This window comes from Podarcis melisellensis (assembly GCF_964234715.1).
Source record: "Podarcis melisellensis genome assembly, chromosome: 1".
NCBI classification, from domain to species: Eukaryota; Metazoa; Chordata; class Lepidosauria; order Squamata; family Lacertidae; genus Podarcis; species Podarcis melisellensis.
Genome location: NC_138528.1, coordinates 62,139,440 through 62,154,969, shown reverse-complemented (window position 1 = coordinate 62,154,969; position 15,530 = coordinate 62,139,440). Strand labels below are relative to the sequence as shown.

Sequence of the window (15,530 nt, the reverse complement as noted above, 5' to 3'; positions counted from 1 at the left end):
GTCAGGACTGTACTCCCCAGAATTATGTTTAGTCAGAACCAAGGATAGGACCTTCTTAGTTGCTGCACCCAAGCTCTGGAACTCCCTTTCAAGAAACATTCACCTTACCTCCTTGTTACTGGTTTCTTTTATTTGCCATGCTGTTGAATTTCCTTTTTTAGAAAGGCTCTTCAAGTGTGTTTTTAAGCTGGGGCAAAATTTGTTAAATTTTGTGCTGGAAATGGTTTTCCATGGATACTTTCGTTTTTACTCTGCTATTTTTACCATTTCCCTTTTTGTATTTTTTAAGCATTTGTATTATAACTTTTTTATATTGTTTTAGCTGTCTTGGGCTCTCTTAGTAAAATGGGCAATATAAATGTTTTCAATAAATAAATATAACTGCTGTTTACAGCTATATTTTCTGTCTAAGCTCTAGAAATTCAGTTAGGCATAAGGAGAAAAATTATGCCCAGTAAAATCTCTCTTTTGAAGTTCTAACGCTGAGCTGTGAAATAACCTAATACTGACAGGGGCAGTGGAAGGGTTAAAAGTGCAGCTGTGTAACTTGTGCATGTTTGAGACAGTGGGTCCTTATCCAATCTGGCAAAATTAGGATTCCAGGAACTGGGAAGCAAGCACTAGCCACTGAGAATGTGGGAATATATTCCATGTAACATCAAGATAATCACGAGAATTTGAGCCCCTAGATCTTGTGTTAAGAGCAAATAATCGGCAGCTCCGTTTTCGTTCAAAATACCATTTATTTCAAAAACAGGAATTCAAAAATACTATTACTGGGGTGTGTTTAAAAAAAGAATCTTCTGTTAAGAGAGAATCGCTGCCTACTTGGTTAAAAATAATCTGGAAAATTATGTTTTGCAGAACTGTGTATATAGCGAGAAAACTTTTTAATGACCTTTTTCTGTATAAGAAACACATTAAGCAATTTTACTCTTTTAAATCTCTGGCATAAACTAAAGCTGCTATAACTCCATATATAGACAAATATCCCCAGGGAAGGATCATAGGTGCTAATCACCGTTTGTTACATTACAGATTTTTACAGTCGAACTTTCCCATGGTAACCCGCATTTTAATGCTCCAATTAAGAAGTTTTTAAGCTACTAAAAGCTGTCAAAAAAGGCACACCTGTAATCTAAGTTCTAATAATTTACAGCTGTATTGACAACCTGAATTTATAAGATAAAACATTTTTATGCTTGGAGACAGAGCCATTTTAGATCCTTTAGAGCAGCAGCTATCACAGGGGTCTCTTCCAACTCTACAATTCTATTATTCTTGGGGGGGGGGGGAACCTCCAAGAAAACTATGGTGCTACTGCAGGCTCAATCCACCTACCTGCCCACCAGCTGATGACCAATGTTTCAGGAGACAGCTTTCCAGAAAATCTCTAGCATTGCTTTGTCAATACAGCATTTCCCCTTTTGCCTATTCCTTTTTTTCACATGCGCTAAAGTCAGTTTTCTGCACACTGGCGCTCCTTTTTGACCAGGTACCGCTTAGTAAGCCACTTGAAAACGTACTGTATCTAAAGGTAAAGGGACCCCTGACCATTCATAGACAACACTGGGGTTGCGGCGTTCATCTCGCTTTATTGGCCGAGGGAGCCAGCATACAGCTTCTGGGTCATGTGGCCAGCATGACTAAGCCACTTCTGGCAAACCAGAGCAGCGCACGGAAACACCATTTACCTTCCCGCCGGAGCGGTACCTATTTATCTCCTTGCCCTTTGACGTGTTTTCAAACTGCTAGGTTGGCAGGAGCTGGGACTGAGCAACAGGAGCTCACCCCGTCGTGGGGATTTGAACCGCTGACCTTCTGATCAGCAAGCCCTAGGCTCTGTGGTTTAACCCACAGCGCCACCCACATCCTTTTTTTACTGTATCAAACTTGGTAGCAAATAAAGAGAGGTGGTCCCATCTGAGCTCCTTGGCTAAGCTGTCGAATGGCATGCATAGCTGATTGTTGCTTCAGATGGTAAAGGCATGGCGAGTGTTTAAGCAGATATCTCCTGGCTCCTGTCCTTGAGATTAATGTCTGAACGAAAAGCACAGCCAACCCACAGTGCAAAGCCTAGACCAAAACAAAGGGGTTTGTGCTAGTCAATCCAGTAACGTAGCCTTTTGATGCACTTACATGAGAGAATATGGGAACATGGGGGTTTCATTCAGATTTGGGGATTATTTTATTAGTTTCCCTGATTATAATGCCGTTCTGTCCTGTTGGGTTATGGTTATGGAAATGTGGCTTTTTGATCAATATGCCACCATGTTGCACTAAATGTTTAAATGGCAGGAAAGAACAGGTTATTTGAGACACCGTCTTGCCCCTTATATACTCAGTAGGTTGCTGCAAATATTACTGGACTTCCATCTGCCTCAGCCAGCATGGTCCATGGTCAGGGATGATGGCAGCTGTAGACCAGCAATATTTTTTTTTAAAAAAAACTTTTTAATGTTTTTATTCTATGGTTTTATGTTTTGTGGTTTTATTCTGTAAACCGCTTTGGTATTTTTATGGTAAAGCACTGTATAAATTTAATAAATAATTATCATCATAATCATTTTATAAACAAATAACCATCTGAAGTACTTTGAAAGAATTGAAGTACCAATTTTTTTAATTGAAACTGCTATTTACTACGGAGTAACGCCCTGCCACAAAGCTGTGTTTTGTGTAACTTGGTCCTTTTTCTATATAAATGTTTGGGGCAGGTTTAGAGAAATTTTGAAGTGCGTGTTCGCAAATCGAGAGGAAATCAGGCAAGAGTTTCTGAAGCTGGAACTGCGCCACAAAGAAAACATCCTGAAAACCCATTATCAAAAAAATTGCCATGAACAAATTGAAATGATGTGCGGTCCGGAGAGAATGGAGAGGGTAAGCTATTAGTATGACAGTTCTGCTGTCCTTTCTGCCATGCTTATGCCAAGCTGTTAGGCTAATGAAAAGAACGTGGCTCTGATCCTGTGTGTCTCCTTACTGCAGTTATCCAGGGCTTCTTGAAACGAATTACAAGGGTTAGATCTTTGGGGGGTTCACCTGAACCCTCTCCTATTGAAAGCATGCACGAGAGTGTTGCAAGGTTGCACTGGCTAACCTCCACCTTCCCCACTGGCAATACATGTGCCAGCAGTCATTTGAAGCAGCACTATGCACATTCATTTAGAGGAACGTGGAGCTACTTCACATGACTACAAAGCATTCAGCCCCCAGCACACATATTAGCAGCACTAGCTGACACCATCTTTTCATGTGCTTTTGGTGTATGTGGGCTTGTGTGAATCCTCTTAACGTGGTTTCTAATTAGAATTCACCTTGTCCTCCTGTCCAGGTTCCCCCCGTCCCACCACCTGTCCAGGAAATTTCCCTTGGGGATTCAAGTGCAGAGGCTCATACCAAATTCTTAATCGGTCTGACTTGATTTAGTAAAGCATTATCGAACAAAGTTCAAAGAGTCTACCAGAGCTTTATAAATAGGCGAGGTGTACATCATCTTAGCTGCTTCTCCTCTAACTGAATCACCTTCTGCCACCCCAGCCCCTCACCATCTCTTCATCCAACCACAGTCCTTGAAATACAACTTGTTCAACCCACTTTCACTGTATCTATTAGAACGCTTCTTGCGCCTTGTATGGAGTTAGTTAAACATTCACCTGTTACGTTCCTCCTTAACTGGTTCTTACCAGTTTTGTAGTACTCAGGTTATGCTCCTGAGTACGTAATAGGAGTTCTACCTCACACTGTGTTGTTAAATATCTTTTATATGTCCTCTGACTTGTCTGCATACTTCTTCCTTGGTCCCCGCTTCTCTTGTCAACTCTTTTTCCCCATTCCTTTGGCCATCTTGCTGCTCAAATCTGCTGGCTCTTAGTTTACTTTTTGGGTGCACTTTCCTCTCAGTGGATCTCCCAAGCATTACTTTTTCTGCCCCTCGAGGTTTGCTGATCATAGCGTTTTTTCTCTACTCTTACTTTGCTTTCCACCAAGACACAAACTGAACCACCTCAGCTGTTACTCCATTTTGTGACATTTCTTTAAGAACGACAGGAAAGAGGGCTTGAGCCTGAGCCGCCAGTTTTTATTCTGTGTGGTGTAAGAAGGAACTTTGTACTGCTGGCTCTGCATTTTACGGATAGGCTTTTTACTTCTGATTTTTTAATCATACATTGTTCATATATTGCCTCTCCCATATAATGTGGCTCAAGTGGCTAATACTTAAATGTATAAAACTTCCCTCACATAGCAGTTAACCGTAAGTGACAATCTTTGAAGTTCTGTTGCAAAATAATTTTGTGTGTTAGGTTTTCTCAGACATCTGCTTTCAATTGAGCATAGTGATAGCTGTCTGAAATGGAAGGTGATATAAATTTCTTCTGTTGAACGAAGCAGGAAATATTTTAAACACTGAAATGCAGGGTACATATACTGGCAGCTTTTTCTTTTTCTTTTCTTTTTCTTTCTTGCTCTTAATAGTCAAAACCATGTCTTAAATTCGGGAGTTCAAAGAGCATTTGGAGGCCGCATTCTTCAGAAATCACACTGGGGAAAATATTGGGTTCACATGCAGAACATTCAAGCACCCACCCCACTCCTTTTGGGTTCAGGCAAAAAAACCCTAAATGAATTATTTGGACCAACTCTGTTACTTATGATTTGGGAGAGTGTGGGGTGAACTAGCTGATACAGAGAGGGAACGGCTTGCAACAGCAGTCAGCTTTCCCTCTGGTAAAATCTTAAGTTTTTAAAAAAATATGTGTGTATTTATTTTTTGATAAAAACATTTGCATGCCACGCTTTCACAAGCGGTTTACAACAAATATAATACAATTAAAACCACACAAAAATTAAAACAGATGGCATGACACTGGGCTTCGCTGACGACAACAGCCTGTGAACTCCAGCACAGTTGAGGAAACTGAATAATATTGCATCATGAGATGCTGGGCTGTTGCTTTGGTAGTATGTAGTTCGCCATAGTATCCAGGTCTGTCCTTTAGTTTGAAACTTAGGTTTGTTTTGTTACAGGCGACTGACAAGCACGACCACCGGCTTGCGTTACTTAAAACCCGGCGCTTGCAAATAGAGCAGAGGGAAGCGGAAGAGACTAAACGCTTAGAGGACAACACTAATTGGTTGCACCGGGTCGAAAACGAAATGCGCCTCCTAGGTCAAGATGGCCATATTCCTCAGGTAAGCTCCTTTGCCTCTCGTTGGCCACTGTGAGAACAGGATGCTGGACTTAGATGGGTCACAGGCTTAATCCAGTAGTACTGTTCTTGTGTTCCCTTTGGCTCCTGGGAAATATTTTGGATGTTCAAGTGAGAGGGATTGTTCTTTATTCCACTCTAGCAGTAAGCAAAGGGCTATCTATCATATATATATGGACTCTATCATATATATATATATAGTGGACTTTCCACACTCCAGACCAGGAATTTGCTTGGAAAGGCAGAACTGAAGGAAGATGATGGGTCAGTGAGGGTGAGCAGGGAATTGGTTTTGAGCTGACCCTTCAGGCCAAATCACTTCCCATCTTGCTTCATGTGTCCTTCCTTGGTTACTTAAAAATAGTGCTTGCTAACTGTAACCATTTGCAGATAGCTGCTTTGTAATGTGGTAGAAGACAGATATTTTCTGTTGCAATTTTCTCTTCTAAATGTGCATGTTTTTTCACTGCTTTCAATGAAAATAGATCGATTCCTCCCCCCCTTTTTTAAAAAAGTCTCAAACAAATTGCTGTACTTCCCTGAATAGTAGTGTATCTACAATAGACTATTGTAGTTTCTTGCCGTTCATGTAGCGTAAGAGTAGATACTGTCTTCATATGAAAGAAAAGAAGAAAACCACGGAAGCGAACAAAGCACCTGCCTTCCATTTTTCAAACAAGCCTCTAAACAAAATTGACCTGGTGTCTGCTGCATTCTTCCCGCAACCTCTGCCGCTGAAATAATATCTTAGCCACTGCTGAAAATGGAAGTTATTAGCATGTAAAAATGTGATAATAACTGGGAGTTGCAAGGATGAGAGCCATGCTTGATGAATGCAAGTATGCCCCCACTGTCACTGAAGTTTAGTACTAGATATGGTACTGGTCATTTTTAAGGACTTTACCTCAGTTGTGTGTGGTGTTTTTTTTTGGGGGGGGGGTTTCCTGTACCCTCCTCCTCCAGCCTGGAAGCTTTCAAAGCACCAGCATGCAGGCAGGGTTTGATACTTTGCTTCCCAAGCAGTCCCAGACTTAAGGGGCTTCAATAAGAGGTCTCCTAGGTCATTCCGGTTTGGTTTTAACTTGAAGTACCTTGGTTGATTTGTATTGACGGCTATCAGCTCTGAGTGAGATTCAATATATACAGGTATAACGTTAATTCAAGAAGCATTGTTAGCTATTGTTAACGCAAGGGGAAGTAGCATGATAGTACCAATCAGTGTATGGTAGGCAAAAAATTGCACAAAATTTCCCTTGGCCCAAGCCAACAGTTAGTTAACGGAATGGCTGTTGCCACAATTGGATGCCACCCTCTTGACCTATTCCCCATCACTTGGCAAGACTTCCACTCTAGAAGTAGGACTGTTGTTTTTCAAAGTAGTAGCATTCCTGTCATTACTGGGTTGGCTGCCTATGAGCTTGGCTTCAACATGGCTCCCTTTTCCAGGAGCTCAACCGAGATCTGCAGTACTTCCATTTGAAGTTGGAAGTGAAGGATTTGAGAACTCAGGCTGAATACATGAGGACTCTTGCATCCCTCCAAGAACAGCAATATAAACAGACAGAAAAGTAAGTCGACGTTTGAAATGCCATATTTTGAACAGCTTCCCTACTTAAAGCTTTTGACGTATGTGGAGGCTACAAAGAGGCTAATTTTACACGAAAATTGTGGTACATTTGATTAAACTTTTGTTGGACTGCTTTTGAACAAGAGGTCTGAAAGTGACAACGACAACGTTTCTTTTTCTGTCCTATTCCAAAAAGCTGAACAGATTGCTCTCTATTTCTTTCAGAATATCTTAGTAGGAACACTTTGACCTTTTAAGCTCGGTGGTGGCCAATCTCTTTGGAAGGCGTGCAGCAAATCAAATCCAGAGCATGAGGGTGCCATTTTGGCATCCATTGTAGTCTATAGGCAGACTGCTGTGACTTCATAGCTTTGCCTCTTGTCTTGCCTCTGGAACCAGGAATAGGGCAGTCCTGCAGTGTGGAAGATGTAGGCAGGAGAATGTGCCTAGTTCCATTCTGTGGGTAGCTAACCTTTTTTTCTGGCCTGAAGGCCAAATTCACTCTTGGCCAGTGATTCAGGGGCACATGTCAGTCGTGGGTATCTCATGCACCACAGGTACCCAGCCCAGCCCTTCTCTTCAGCTGATTATAAATGGGGGAATGGGGGGTTTTCACCTCCACCCCCTCACCAAACAATGACTTGGCCAAGGGCTTGGGACTGTCCTTGAAGACAACTCTGATACTTCAGGTCTAAAATATAGAAGCCAGATTACTGGCTCCCTTTGGAACTCCTATAACCCCTCTTTTAAAACAGCTGATCTTAATAGCGTTTCCCTTCCTGGGAATTTTCCCCTTAGAGAAGCCTATAGAATAGATACCGATGAATGAGTTCTTTGGTGCCTAACAGTGAGATGATAAATTTCTAGTCTGACTACCTATCTGGTTTGAGGGACCTGGTTGATGACCTATACCAAGATCTCTTTTTTGCTTTAAGGGCTAGCACCAACACTTTAAATTGTGCTCGGAAAGCCAATTGCAAGCCAATGTAGGTCTTTCAGGACCGGTGTTACATGGTATCGGCAGCCGCATTCTGAAACTGCAATTAATCCAGAATGCAGAAGGATCAACTCAAATATTTTAGGGTATAGGAATCCTGTTGAAAATGTAGGTTGGCACCTAAGGATTAATGACCATAAAATCAAATCTAGAATTGTGAAGGCACTCTGCAACATTTAACCCCAGAAAGAAACTCTACAAATATAAACACTAGGTTAATGGGAATATGGTCAGAGTGTTAAAATTCAAACAGGACTTGCTGACAATAGTCTTCTCTCACTGTGCAACTGGTGTTTAAAAGCTTGTGTATACTTTCTAAGTAGAATGTCTGCATATATATAATGTTCCTTAAATACAATTTACATGAAAGCAGCATGCAGTGCTATCTCTGAGATGTTTGTTGCTTATTTACCATGAAACTTTCATTTTTTAACAGAATACTAAGTGCTTTGCTTTCTGTTATAAGAAAGCAGTACGAAGCTTTGAAAACAGCAGGGTTAGCAAACAGTGCTGTTGAGGATGACTTCAAGGCTTTTGAGCAGCTGATTCACAGAGAGAAAGCCGTTGTCTGGGCTGACCAGATGACTGAAAAAGAACCAAAACAAAATGATTCACCAGTGATGTCTGCTATCATGGCCTTTCCACAACTTGTGAGTTACCAGAATACTCCTTGCCGTAAGTAGACAATTGTCTCTTTTTCTATTTTTTAAGGTGTTGCACCTTCCCTAAGGAGAAAAAGGTCAAATTTGAAGGTAGATTTACAGTGAGTTAGATCCAGAATGCCCCTTCCTTGTACTGAAAGACTGGAATTCCAGCAGAGGCAGCTGCTGGAGAAAGGGACTGGGAAGGTGAGCTTCACCCCCTGCAGCTCCCAGTCCTTGGAGGGTCACTGAACTGTCCAGAACAACTTTTGAGGGGTCTGGAGAGCAGCCTCTCCACCCACTTTCTCTAGCACGAGTGCCTTGCAGACAGAATGATGGTGATGGTGATCTTTTTATTGAAAGTTCAAAACGTACCTAACTATATGTATACCAGACATGGTGAACGCAAACCAAAAAGAGAAACAGAGCCTGTGCAGAAGGGAAAACAAAGGGGGGGACCCAAAACTGTATATTTTACAAGGTTATTATTGTACTTCACCAAATCTTAACCTATTACAGTTTATGGTACAGTGGTGCCTCGCAAGACGAAATTAATTCGTTCCGCAAGTCTCTTCGTCTTGCGGTTTTTTCGTCTTGCGATGCACGGTTTCCCATAGGAATGCATTGAAAATCAATTAATGCGTTCCTAGGGAAACCGCCTTCAGACCAGGTCCGGGGACAGTCTGTCCCCGGACCTCTTCTGAAGGCTGGGGGGCGCGGGCTTCGCAGCAGCGCTACGAAGCCCGGCGGCTGGGGCAGGTGTTCCCGCCCCCCCCCCCCGCTTCGGAGCAGCGTTCCGAAGCGGGGTGGCTGGGGCAGGTGTTCCCGCCCCCCCCCCGCTTCGGAGCAGCGTTCCGAAGCGGGGTGGCTGGGGCAGGTGTTCCCGCCCCCCGCCCGGCTTCGCAGCAGCGCTACGAAGCCCGGCGGCTGGGGCAGGTGTTCCCGCCCCCCCACCCCGCTTCGGAGCAGCGTTCCGAAGCGGGGTGGCTGGGGCAGGTGTTCCCGCCCCCCCGCCCGGCTTCGCAGCAGCGCTACGAAGCCCGGCGGCTGGGGCAGGTGTTCCCGCCCCCCCGCCCGGCTTCGCAGCAGCGCTACGAAGCCCGGCGGCTGGGGCAGGTGTTCCCGCCCCCCCACCCCGCTTCGGAGCAGCGTTCCGAAGCGGGGTGGCTGGGGCAGGTGTTCCCGCCCGGCTTCGCAGCAGCGCTACGAAGCCCGGCGGCTGGGGCAGGTGTTCCCGCCCCCCCGCCCGGCTTCGCAGCAGCGCTACGAAGCCCGGCGGCTGGGGCAGGTGTTCCCGCCCCCCCGCCCGGCTTCGCAGCAGCGCTACGAAGCCCGGCGGCTGGGGCAGGTGTTCCCGCCCCCCCACCCCGCTTCGGAGCAGCGTTCCGAAGCGGGGTGGCTGGGGCAGGTGTTCCCGCCCCCCCCCCCCCCCGCCCGGCTTCGCAGCAGCGCTACGAAGCCCAGCGGCTGGGGCAGGTGTCCGGGATCTCTTTTGAAGCAAGCGGCTGCGGAGAGACGCGATCTCCCCGCAGCCGCTTGCTTCAAAAGAGGTCCGGATCTCTTTTGAAGCAAGCGGCTGCGGAGAGACTGTCAGCATCGCCCTTGAGCCAGTGTACCAACTGGACTCATGCACTACAGCTCCGACTGGGCCCATAACCGATGTCAGCATCGCCCTTGAGCCAGTGTACCAACTGGACTCATGCACTACAGCCCCGACTGGGCTAGGCGAGCTGGGTAGCACTGCCAGAGTCCTCCTTTGACACAGGAACAGGTGACAGTGCTGCGGACTCACAGCTTGGAGCTGAGAGCACCGGATTTACTTTCTCTGTAATGCAGTCGTTGCGCAGCAGCGTTTTGCAGAGTCTTGCAGAGTATAAACCACTCGGAGAGCAGCTCTGTAAAATACCTTCTTTCTTTATTCTATTACTACAGCTATCATACAAAACTATATACAGAGCTACAGATTCGGCATAAATCAATGCTACACTCTGAGTGCCTGCAGAGTCTCTAAATATCTCTAAATAATATCTCTTGCACTCTCTCTCCGGCTCACTGACTGACTCTCTCTCACACACATTGAGATTCACTCACATGACTAATTAAGTAGAGAGCAGTTCATTGCTCCTCCTCTCTGTAGAGTCAGCAAAGACCTCAGGAGATGGTCAGGAGATTCTTGGGTATGGGAGGGGTGAAATCTCCTCAGAGACGCGATCTCCCCGCAGCCGCTTGCTTCAAAAGAGGTCCGGGATCTCTTTTGAAGCAAGCGGCTGCGGAGAGAAGCGATCTCCCCGCAGCCGCTTGCTTCAAAAGAGGTCCGGGATCTCTTTTGAAGCAAGCGGCTGCGAAGAGACGCGATCTCCCCGCAGCCGCTTGCTTCAAAAGAGGTCCGGGATCTCTTTTGAAGCAAGCGGCTGCGAAGAGACGCGATCTCCCCGCAGCCGCTTGCTTCAAAAGAGGTCCGGGATCTCTTTTGAAGCAAGCGGCTGCGAAGAGACGCGATCTCCCCGCAGCCGCTTGCTTCAAAAGAGGTCCGGGATCTCTTTTGAAGCAAGCGGCTGCGAAGAGACGCGATCTCCCCGCAGCCGCTTGCTTCAAAAGAGGTCCGGGATCTCTTTTGAAGCAAGCGGCTGCGGAGAGACGCGATCTCCCCGCAGCCGCTTGCTTCAAAAGAGGTCCGGGATCTCTTTTGAAGCAAGCGGCTGCGGAGAGACGCGATCTCCCCGCAGCCGCTTGCTTCAAAAGAGGTCCGGGATCTCTTTTGAAGCAAGCGGCTGCGGAGAGACGCGATCTCCCCGCAGCCGCTTGCTTCAAAAGAGGTCCGGGATCTCTTTTGAAGCAAGCGGCTGCGGAGAGACGCGATCTCCCCGCAGCCGCTTGCTTCAAAAGAGAAGACCCGCTGTCCCCGGGGCAAGCTTCGTTTTGCGAAGCAAGCCCATAGGGAAATTCGTCTTGCGAGGCAACTCGAAAACGAAAAAACCTTTCGTTTTGCGAGTTTTTCGTCTCGCGAGGCGTTCGTCTTGCGGGGTACCACTGTATTTGTAAGAGTGGATTCCAAATATCATTGAATTTGTCCATGGCAAGTCTGTGTTTATATGCAAGTTGTTCATAGGTTGCGAGTTTGTATAAGTCTTCAATCCAATCGTAGAAGGGTGCCGCATTTTTATTTTTCCAGTTCATCAGGATCAGTCTTTTTGTGGTAAGGGCACAGAGAGTCCACTCACATTGTCTTTTTGTAAGGTTCCATGTGCTGGTTATATAATAATTCAAGAGGATATTTTGCTCTGTAAATGTAAGGTTGTTCTATACAGTTCTGTTGATGGTTTCAGTTACCTTCTGCCAAAAATCTTTCAATATAGGACAATGGTTATTATGAAGATTTTATATTTATATATACCCCACCTTTCACTCTGTTGAGACTCAAGACAACTTACAGACAAAAGACCTGCCAATAATTATTACAAGTTCTGCTCGCCTGAATTCTGAATCCAGCCAAATGTGACTAAACCTAACTTTAGTGTAGCAGCTAAAGTGTAAGATAGCAAAAGAAGCCCTTTCTTGGAAATGGTGTGCTTCATCCCCTCAGGAATATCTGCCTATATCACTCAACTCTTTCTAATGTAGCAGTTACAGCCTTGCGAAAATATCAGTTCTAGGGTGGGCATTGAAATGAGTCTGCATGTAGCTTTTCTCCAGTTCACCGAAGAAAGTAGAAAATGTTGATATAAGCCTTGATCCAGATAATTATTTAAAGATACCTGTGTACAGCAAGACCTTTTCCTTCCTGTTTTGTAACCTTTTTGAATTCCTCCACAGCGCTTGTGATGTTTCATTTGGGAGGCGGGCTGTTTTGTTAAGATAAGGAAAATACCCACTGTACACCTGACAAATAAGGGTGATTTGACAGATTAAAGACGTTTGTTAGCTTTGTGCTGCTTTTCCTAGTGCAGTGCAGTCATCTTGTGCAAGTATCCTTATCGGTAGATAGTCTGGGCATTTGTACGTTCCGGCCAATTTATGCCATGAACAGTATTATTGGTCATAAAATGAAGTGAGGCACCTTTCAATCGGTTTAGCAAACATTGTTTCCTGTCTGTGGCTTTCTGTTGGAAATGTGAGCGCTAATGTTTGCACTGACTCCTCCTTAATGCGGTAATTTTCTGCATTTACTGTACCTCTACAACATCTGCATCCTGGGCGCTCCCTTCCCTGGAGACATTTCAGAGCAAGCAGCGATGCAGATAGGAATTGCGGGGAAAGTTGCAAGCTCGCTAGTGAAAATAATTTGATTTATGCGCAAACACAAGGGGGAGAATTGCTGTTGGTCTTCCCAAGCCTATGGTTTTAGAGAGTCCAAGGTGACCCTGGGTATTTCTTCTACAATTAGAGGATCAGTATTGGCAAACTTCACTGAAAGGCTTCCATTCCTGATCTTCCCTAGTCTGAATGCACCCTCAGCTTCCGTAGGAAATGATGAGGCCCAATAGATCTTGTCACTACACCATGTGAGTATGTAGTCCAACCTACAATACACGTGCTCTTCAACAGTTAGATTGATGTGGGAAAGGTTCCTTCAAGGCAGAAAGGAAACCAACCCTCCTAAACAAAATGCTAATATTTTCAGAAACAAAATATGATATGGAGAGCTATGCTTAAGAACAAGACTTCGTGAAACACTGGATATTTTATAAGTCTTCTAGAGCTCTTACCATCTAAACTTGGATAAACAAAATGGTACTTATAAGTTAGGATGGAACATTTCTATGTTTTGTTTAAGGATCCAACACACAAAAAACACCAGCAGCAGAAATTATTCCTTAGAAAAGTCATGGGAAGCCCTGACTTATCTTTAGTTAGGAAATTTTTAAACGACAATTCATACAGATCCCATTGCACCATTTTTGGTTCATTGGTTTTATTTATTTATTTATTTATTTATTTATTTATTTTGGTGCGCAATCTATTCAAGATGTTAGGCAGGAAATGGGGTTTTGCACAGAGGCTGAAAAAACATTGGCCACCTGTTACACAGTGGTCATTATTCCTTATTTAAAAATCCATATTTTACTTGCAGCATAATTGCATGGGCTTTACTTGTCAACATAACAGTAAAGCTGTTCCATTTTGGGGGCACCAGACTCTTGGATTCCAATCCATTTTTGAATTTAGAGACATATATGTTCCTGTGGGAATATTTCAGAGGGTTTTCCAAAATTCTCTATATTTGGATAAATTGGTCATCATAATGTTTCATTTACGCTGAAGTATGTATGCAGTATAATTTTAATAAAATAATGGGCATCTCGGGAATTAAACAGGAAGGGGTGTGTGAGCCCAGCTTGCTAGCATATGTAGTTTACTGTTTCGCCCTTAAATGTGGATTGATTACTAGGAAAGTGTAGTTTGGAAATTCTTTTTCCTTAAATGTCTTCCTTTAGATGTTAAGTGTAGCAATGCCCATCAATGCCAGCTATGTTGTCTAGTACCAATAATGCCATCTACTGTGAATTATCAGTGGATGATAGCTTACGTCTCTGCATATTTATAATATTTACAGTGGTACCTCGGCTTAAAGAACTTAATTCATTCTGGAAGTCTGTTCTTAACCTGAGGTACCACTTTAGCTAATGAGGCCCCCTGCTGCCGCTGTGCCACTGCCGCGCGATTTCTGTTCTCATCCTGAAGCAAAATTCTTAACCCGAGGTACTATTTGGGTTAGTGGAGTCTGTAACCTGAAGCGTCTGTAACCCAAGGTACCACTGTATTGGTGTTTTGCATCTGTTCAGCACACTAGTAATGCATAAAAAAAGATAACGAACAGGCTTAGACATTTGTTCAGTCTAAACCAGTCCTTTGTTTCTGGTCACACCTCAACATTTCTGGTTTGCATATGATGGAAATATAGTATAGTACAGTATTTTAACTTGGGGAAAGAGTAGGCAGGGCTTTATAAATGGACTGTGAGAAACACAAAGAAGAGTCAGCTGGTATCAGAAGTTAGAGCAAAGTTGATTCTCTGATATTCTAGTCAGGGTAGTTAAAGACAGGAGCAGAAAAAGAGCAAAGGCAGCGGTTGTGCTTTAAAGGAGTGGGGCATTGTGAGAACTAGCAATGTAAAGTTGGCATAGAAAGCAATCAAGGGACAAGGCAATCTTAATCAGCATTGACCAAAGACAAAGAAGTCAGCAAGATTTCAAAAATTTTACATGAGAGTAAGCTGAGGGTGATGAGCTTTAGCAGTAAATCCCATTCATTTCCCTCCATATTTCTAACTGTTTTCTCACTGTATTGGTGAAGAGGGCTATAAAAGGTGAAGGAATCAGTTTAAGGGTTCTTCTGGTTAAAAAAAAAATCTCCATATTTTGCAAAACTCAGTTCTTGGGATGTGTATGCCCAAAGTACAGTGCCCCCGTGTTTGCTATAAACAGACAGACAGACGTACTTTGGTGATAGGCTGCTCATAGTAAACTTTAATGACAAAGATCTCTGGGCAGTTTTCAGTTCCAGAACTTAACTTGGTAGCGCACTTCCAAAAACTTGTAAGGTTGGTTAGAGATTTCTCTCTCCTGGTAGAGTAGGGTGGGGTTGCTGTTTGATTGAACCCATCACTCTTGGCTTTTCTACCTCGCTTGGCAACTTCAAAGCCTTGTTATTATATGCTTTCAGTAGCACTTGGATGAGAGTAAGAAATGAGACTTGGCAGCAGAATAACAACATCATCCTTTGCTCTTGAAACAACTTTAATTTCAAATACACTGTTGCCTCAAAAAAAGAGTGCGGGGCTTACCTTTTAGCTGCAGTTTATAGCAGACTGCAAAATCATAGGCAGCTGTGATATTTTAACTCCTGCCATTGAAGTGCAACATAAATTATTATACCAGTCAAGTAAAAACACAAGCTCTAAGTTAAGAGTAGCATTCTTAAGGCTTGCGCAGTAGGATTTTGATTGATGGCGTGATCCATGTTCTCTCTGTGTGTGAGATGTGAACGCGAGCTCCATTCACAGCCAGGCACTTGCCAGTATTTCTGGCTTTGTTTCAGATATCCCATTTCTTTAAGCGTAGCTGTGCATTAGTAGAGAGGGGGGTGGGGACCATTTTTAAATGCAGGGGGAAGTG

General features: G+C 44.1%; 1 protein-coding gene across 3 annotated transcripts in view; it reads left to right on the top strand.

Annotated features, from left to right (window-relative positions):
- Nucleotides 1–15,530, top strand: part of KIF18A (kinesin family member 18A) — a 44,265-nt gene that overhangs the window by 13,912 nt on the left and 14,823 nt on the right. For all 3 annotated transcript variants that reach the window (XR_014161909.1, XM_081882818.1, XM_081882817.1), the window contains exons 10-13: nt 2,718–2,880; nt 5,029–5,193; nt 6,657–6,778; nt 8,211–8,449. Coding sequence is in view for 2 of the 3 variants with exons in the window: in XM_081882818.1 (XP_081738944.1) it covers nt 2,718–2,880; nt 5,029–5,193; nt 6,657–6,778; nt 8,211–8,449 (689 nt within the window). In the remaining variant the exon portion in view is untranslated. The remainder of the gene's footprint in view (nt 1–2,717; nt 2,881–5,028; nt 5,194–6,656; nt 6,779–8,210; nt 8,450–15,530) is intronic.